The following is a 7,500-nucleotide window of genomic DNA, read 5'->3' as shown; positions in this document are numbered from 1 at the left end:
ATGTTGTTTGACTTTTTGACTGAAATTCTTACCATACTATGTTCATCTTTATCAAGGCATACAGCAACTTTGGTGATATAATCCGCTTTACCATGGGTAAATGTCGAGAGATTGACAATAAAGCATTTGCCAGAGTGTTGCTGTTGAGTCTACAACAAGAGTTTGAGAAACTACGAGATGACAATGAGGGTGAAGTAGATTCAAACTCTAAAGACTTTGCAGCAATCAAGGTTTGTTTTTTCCTAGATTGAGAGTTGAGTGAGAGTGATAATGGTGTCTCAAAACTTGAGGGCAACCCTCTAAACAAAATAATGAAAGAAGGGTTCTGGTCTTTTCTTTTCCCTTCTCACTTTCTAATGTCACCATTCTTGTGTACTGTACAATGTAACTGCAATGGATGATGTCATTGTTCATTTTTTTTCCTTCTTTGACTTAGGAACTTGCTCGTAGGTTTGCACTTTCCTTTGGTGTGGACACTGTGAAACCTCAGGCTCGCGAATGTGTTGTAACATTGCACCGGTTAGTTGTGCCATCATTACCTTTACACGATGAGGTGATGTGTGTTCCTTGCCCTTTTGATTGTTCCTTGGTTTATCAGTTTGTCATCTTGATTTATTTTGCAGAGAGGGTATTAAGTATAGTTTGAGGAGTGATGAATCATCTGTTCAAAAAGAAAGCAATGATAATGAGCCACCAACCAACCTTCAGTTCTTGGAAGTGCTGAATGAATTTACTTTCAAGTTGATACCACAGGACAAGAGCAGCTCAGCAGGAGTGTAAGTACCACTAACTACTTAATAACCGAGAGTGAGATCGTTACAGCAAATTGTCAAACTGAGGCCTTGCCTTATTGGCCGATCGATAGAGAGGTCAATTCAGATATTCTGAGGTTTGAGATTTTGCTGTAACGACCGAATGGTCAAGGTTGTTAAGTTGTTTATTACATGACTAACAGAATGGTTCTAAAAAGAAAAAAACAAATTTGCATTATCCATAATTGGCGCATGAGAATAATGCCCTGGCGCTTAGCTGCTCCACTCAAAGCGTGCATTATATCGGCCAGAAACAAGCCAAATAATAATGTACTTTTAATTAACAATTCTGAAGAAAGTAGGCAATGATAATAATTATAATTATTGTGTTTATTCATCATTGTAATCTTAAAGATTTGCGAAGTAAGGCTGGTATTTTATCATCATCATCATTAAATGAGGGTGCACTAGATTAGTGGGACAGTAGGGAGTTCAATCATAAAATTTAGCCATTTTTATTTTCCGTGCAAAATGTCTGGGAAACGTATGTTTCCCCTTCATGACATCATACTTCATATAAGGCTCCATATTTCTTTTGAAGATTGTGATGTGGTGGTTCATATAATCTGAAAGCTGGTAAGGTAAGGTGAAGTCTGCTTACGAGCCAAGTGGCCCATTAGGCCAGAGCTTGTCCTGGTTTCTGTAGCATGCAGCTACTAGGAGTATTTCTACTCCCCCCTGGATGGGATGCCAGTCCATCACAGGGTTACCCCCTGCATTTTTGCCACTACCCATTTATACACCTTGGTGGAGAGCGGCACCATGAGAATTAAGTGTCTTGCCCAAGAACGCAACACAATGTCCCCAGCTAGGACCGGAACCCAGACCACTCGATCCAGAGTCGAGCGGCTCCCATAAATCTGCAAGCTGAGTCAATCATCATCATCATCATCGTATCTTGTCAAGCCAATGCTTGATTCATGCGAGGGTGCTGTTGTTGACCTCCCTCAAGTCTTTGTCGGTGCATGCTGGGCCCTGAGGACAACCCCAGAGAATGTGGTCCATGGTCTGACTTTGCTTGCCACAGGTTCATTCTGGACTGTTTGCAAGTCCCCACCTGTGCATAATTGCGTTTGTTTTCCCCACTTTGGGTTGTGCTCTGTTGAGCATGACCCAATCTTTCCTGCAAAGAGACGTTCCATTTGGCAGGTGTTCTTGGTGGGGTGGCAGGGCATCGTTTGGTGGGCTGATGTCATTCACGATCCATTTCTCCAGTCTGGATGTCGCAGACTGGTTTGGGTGAAGTGATTTCACCATCGTAAAACTGCGCCTGGATCAGAAACAGGATTCTACTTGCTGGTGATTGTAGAGTGCGTGGTGAGGGTCACTGAGCTGTTTATACCTCTCAACTCCTGCTATGGTATCTCTGCTTGTGCTGGGAGGAGCTATGCCAGAGAGTCTGTGCAGCGTTGGGAGTGGGGTGGCTCGTAATGTCCCTGTGGTAGTTCTGCAAGCACTATTCAGTTCGGGATCCATCTTTCGTGCGTGGCACGACCTGCTCCACACAGGGGCACAGTACTCAGCTGTTAAGTGGCAAACAGCAAGGGCTGTTGATCTCAGAGTATTTGCATCAGCTCCCCATGACGAGTTGGCCAATTTGGTTAGGAGGTTATTCCAGCTAGAAAATTTCCTCTTTAGCCTTAGTACATGTTCTTTGAATGAGGGGGACAAGTAGGGATCTTTCACAAGGTGTTCCCTGTTAATCTGCCTATGGACAGAGACCAATTGCTACAACACATGCAACAATGCTGGGGTGGTAAAGGGATAAACCCTTGGCCCCAAGGATGTCCAAGTTTAGCTGAGTCAATTAAAACTCTAGAATAGCACTGCCAAGTGATGGAGTAATAATAATAATAATAATAATAATAATAATAATAATAATGTTATAAGTTCCATTGCATGCCATTTCTGTGCAAATGTCTGTCCAACCAGGTGGTGCACATGTTAAATATGTTTGGCAGAGGAATAGATTTTATTTTGTTTTTCTCTATGTAGTTTGCCTTTTCTTGATGAGAATGCCAAAGAAATGGTACAAAAGAAGGGAGGCCAGTGGAGTCCTTTGATTTTTTATAGAAGTGGTCTGGCTAGACAAGATGATGACGAGGATGGTATGCTCTCATACATGTCTTTCTCTCAACCATTCCAATTAGGTTTTTCTCTACATTTTGAGATCCATCTTTTGCCCCTTAAAATCACACTGGCTCCACCTGAATGTCAAAACATTGGGTCCTGTAAGTGTGTGTGCATTGCAACCACACAGTTATGGCTTTGAGTCCTGTTCAAGTCTGTTTTTGTTTTCGGCTGTTTTAAGTTATTTCATGAAATGTAACAATCTTTAGCTTAGAACCATTTCATATCTGCAGCTCTAATAGTTACTTTTATATTTTCACCAGTATCAGCAGAATAGGATTGCATTCTATTAAGATAGGGCTCCAGAACAAACAATGAGTGCAAGAGCTACTAATAACTTCTACATGCGCACTCTAAATTCTTACAAGGAGAAACTCATGGCCAACATTTTATGACTTAATGATGAAATGATATATGAAGTGGATCATATATGAACTGCGAATATGAATTCAAGTGAAGCTATGATCCTCGCAGTTGTGGACACAATTTTTGCAATTGCGTAAAGAAGCCTGAAAATTTCAGGACTTCAACAGGATTTGAACCCGTGACCTTGCGATACTGGTGCAACGCTCTAACCAACTGAGCAATTGCAAAAATTGCGTTCATAGCTGCAAGGATCATAGCTTCACTTGATTTCATATCCGCAGTTCATATACGACCCATTTCATATATCATTTCATCATTGATTCATTCCTCACGGGAACATTAAAACTCACAAATGACCAGCTCTCAACGTCAGTGGCTTCATAGCTCAGTTGGTTAGAGCGTCGCACCGGTATCGCTAGGTCACGGGTTCAAACCCCGTTGAAGTTTTCAGGCTTCTCTACGCAATTGCAAAAATTGCGTTCATAACTGCGAGGATCATAGCTTCACTTGATTTTATGACTTGTTACTATTACAATCATAGTGCTTTATCTGTTTAATATGGTAACCTTCCAGCTGTCTTGAAATTGTAGGTCAACAAAAAGGGACCAGAGCAAAGAGAAAACTACCCATGGAAGGTACAATAATATAGACCTTATTCATAAATGGCGGTCACATTTATAATTCTTTTGTCCACGTGCAAATTAGCCTACCAAGCCTCATTTTAGAGCAAAAATTCTTTTCAATTCACTGTATGGTATCGAGGCTTGGTAGGCTAATTTGCACTTCGACAAAAGGATTATAAATTGGCCACCATTTATGAATAAGGTCTATTATTTACCATTCATTTCTCCACTCGTGGTCATTGTACTATGAAATGCACAGTAGTTATTCTAGTGTAGGCTACGAGGGACTAGTACTTTGAGGGTGAAACAAAACATGATGTGAATCAACAGTCAAGTAGAAGAGGGAAACTGAGATGGAGTGGAAAAATGTGGAATTGACGTCAAGTCCAATAATTTTTTGACTTGCGCATGAATTTTTTTTTTCTTACAGGAGCAAATATGATCTTGATTTACAATACAGCTAAACTGTGTCACATTTTTTCATGAACTTTCAAAATTGATAAAGAACCACTGAAACACTATTTTGTTTATCAAGACAAATGTTGGCAACCTTTCTGCATCATTTCAAGCTCAAAACAAAATTAACAGAACATTGTGTTTTTGATTCGTCAATGATGAATGCATAAATATGGTATAGAGTGCAACAAGTTACTGTGGAAACACAGCAGTGGAGTAATTTTGTTGAGTATAATATACCTTTTTCGCTTGTACATGTTGTTTTCCCAATACAGATCAAGTGATAATACTCAGGAGGTTTGGTCCTTTGTTTTGTTCATTGAAAAGAGTGCATGCAGACATATTCATGCTTGCATGCACTCTTTTCAATGAACAAAACAAAGGACCAACCTCCTGAGTATTATCACATGATCTGTATTGGGAAACAAAATGTGCAAGAGAAAAAGGTCTATTATCACAAGAATCATATGAAGTTGCTTGTGCATTTCGTGATATTTTATGGTCACTCATAATGTTTAGAAAGTTCTCAAAATATTGCACTTGCCAAATTTTTAGAACTATCAAAACATCACTCCCATCCATAAGTCACGAATTGCACTCGCGTTCATACAATTTCCTCTACTTAATTTATTTTCTTTCTTTCTTGTATTGTTTTTCGTATCTTAACCCTAACCTTTACATTTTCACTTTAGAGACCTTGTCACTAAAGGCCCACATTCGTTTGGCACATGTTGTTTTCCTTGTGATTTGCGGTTAGGGAGGCATTCAGCCAATCGGATCACGCATTTGGACTAGTCGTCATTTAAAAAACAAAAAGAAAAGACCGCAATTACATTTAGCCGAATGTGAGCCTTTTAGGAAACCTTAAAAATTATAAATTACCTGTATATTTTGCTCAAAGGTGATGAGAGTAGAGATGGAGAATGGTTAAGAAAGCAAACAAGAACACAAGCCACGAAACAAAAACAACAGAAAGCAAAGACACCGAGAGGGCGGCCTCCAAAGGAAACCAAGACAACTTCACAGCAAACAGAACTCACAGCAAAGCCAGTTAACCCTGCTGATCAAGAGAAGGTTGATGATGATGATGATGATGATGATGATATTTCCTCAGGGGAGTGGTCACAAGAGGAGCAGACACCACTATCATCTGTCAAGAAGCTAGAAAGCCAGGCACACTCGGAAAAACCAGAGCAACGGAAAAGAAAGCGAGAGGATTTTTCCCAGTCTGACGAGGAAGGTGATAACAAAGATCAGGAGGATAAGGGAGATGAAGATGATAAAGATTTTGAAAGGCAAGACAGCCTCTGGCTTTAGAATGATACTAGTACCAGGGTTTTCGTTTGAGGCCGGACGTCTCGTCCGGTTGTTTCCCATTCCATGTCCGGTCCATTTATGCCAATATTTCAGGGGTTTGTTTTATTACAATTTTTTTACTTTCCTTTTAAAGAGAATTCGAGTGAACGTCAGCCTTGCCTCGGTTCCAGAAAAACTGGAAACAGTATTTCTGAGTGATCCCCCTTGGTGGATCCCCCCAGACCCCCCTAGGTAGCTCGTGCCTTAGGCACCTTGCGGCGCCAAAAAAATTTAACTTCCGGTGCTTTCAGAAATACGTCTGCTTCTGTACAAAACTGTCAAAAACCCTGCTAGTACTCATTAGCTATATCCTATTATTATACATCAGACTCACTATGAAAAATCTGATTCGTCGAGAGCATTCAATCAATTCACAATAGCTTGTGAACTTGACATGATAAGTGTAATATCTGCTGCAGATATTACATTTATCATGTCAAGTTCAACGTCTGCCTGGTTACTAAGCCCCTTTGAGTGTTCTCCTCAGAAACAAAATGGCTGAACGCTTGGCTTCTGTTTCTGAGGATGAATTATGTGAAAAATATATAATAATAAAACAATTATTGAATTCGGTTTTCGCATGATATCATGAATTATCAAAACCTCGTGTATGTGTTATCTGCCGAAGCCGAAGGCTTCGGCAGATAACAGAGACCTCGGTTTTGATAATTCATGATATCATGCTCAACCTCATTCAATAATTGTTTATTATTGCATACATATTAAGCATTAGCCTGTAATATTTAACAATTATTTTATTCGTGCTCATTGGAAATGAGGTGATAAATAGCCAATGAGGCACGTAGCGCCGATTTGGCTATAATCGCCTCATATGCAATAAGCACGAACAAAATTATTGTTTTAGTATCTACTTCACGACTACAACATAAGGAAAACATTTGTGTTGTTTCGTAATATGAAAACGCAAAATTATTGACTGCGAGGTTACAAGCTTTTGAACACCAGTACTCGAATTTAGCGGTCGTCCGATCGTACCTAGTGACCAGAAAGTTTACTGGGCAACTAGTTTTTGGTAAAATGAAAAGGTTGATTGCCCGAATTAAAATCAACGGAGAACCCAGCGAAAAATAGAAAATGTATTACATAAGCAGCATCCGACTCACTCGACGGTTTTCTGTTGTCAATGTCTGATAGTAGTGTGAAGTTAACAAGAGTAAATTTTTCGTAGTTGAGCATTTTCCCTTGTTTTGCATATCTGTGGCCTTTACAAAAATTTGTGAGATAGGAAAATTCACTTGTAGCTGGCGATGGAGATCGAAAACTCCGTTTCAAAAATGCTAAAACTTTAACCCAGACTTCCACAAAAAAAAAACCACAGTGCACTCTTAGAACTATGGGATACTCAGGCTCCAACGCTATGCGATTGCATTTAAACACGGCATGCATTTATCATAGGGGGTTTCCCAATGGGCAACCAAGCATTTATAGGGGCAACCAAACTTACGGGTTTAGTTGCCCAGTTTTGAGACACCGACAACCTGGAATTTGTTTTTTAATTTCGAGCACTGGAACACCATTGAATATGTTTATGTGAACTTTGTGGCTTTCTTTGTAGCTTCTGGGAAAAGTTGTTGCATTTCCGAGGGAGATGCTTCTCCAAACCTGTTGTTTTCAGCCATTTTGCCAGACAAAACTTAAACTTCAAGCCGACATTGTTTTTGACACACTGACGCTTGGCACACTGCTTTCCATATAGGATAAAACCTCGGTCATTCACTGATAACCAGGATTTGGCA

The 7,500-nt window shown here is 39.9% G+C and overlaps 1 protein-coding gene across 2 annotated transcripts in view; it reads left to right on the top strand.

Annotated features, from left to right (window-relative positions):
* The window catches only part of LOC138028533 (cohesin subunit SA-1-like), a 53,812-nt gene that overhangs the window by 40,735 nt on the left and 5,577 nt on the right, over nt 1-7,500 (top strand). For both annotated transcript variants that reach the window (XM_068876118.1, XM_068876119.1), the window contains 6 exons: nt 57-230; nt 437-519; nt 624-776; nt 2,808-2,920; nt 3,899-3,943; nt 5,289-5,682. In XM_068876118.1, the coding sequence (XP_068732219.1) occupies nt 57-230; nt 437-519; nt 624-776; nt 2,808-2,920; nt 3,899-3,943; nt 5,289-5,682 (962 nt within the window). The remainder of the gene's footprint in view (nt 1-56; nt 231-436; nt 520-623; nt 777-2,807; nt 2,921-3,898; nt 3,944-5,288; nt 5,683-7,500) is intronic.

This window comes from Montipora capricornis, chromosome 13 (genome assembly GCF_036669925.1).
Source record: "Montipora capricornis isolate CH-2021 chromosome 13, ASM3666992v2, whole genome shotgun sequence".
Lineage (NCBI taxonomy): Eukaryota > Metazoa > Cnidaria > Anthozoa > Scleractinia > Acroporidae > Montipora > Montipora capricornis.
This window is presented reverse-complemented; position numbering and strand designations above follow the sequence as displayed.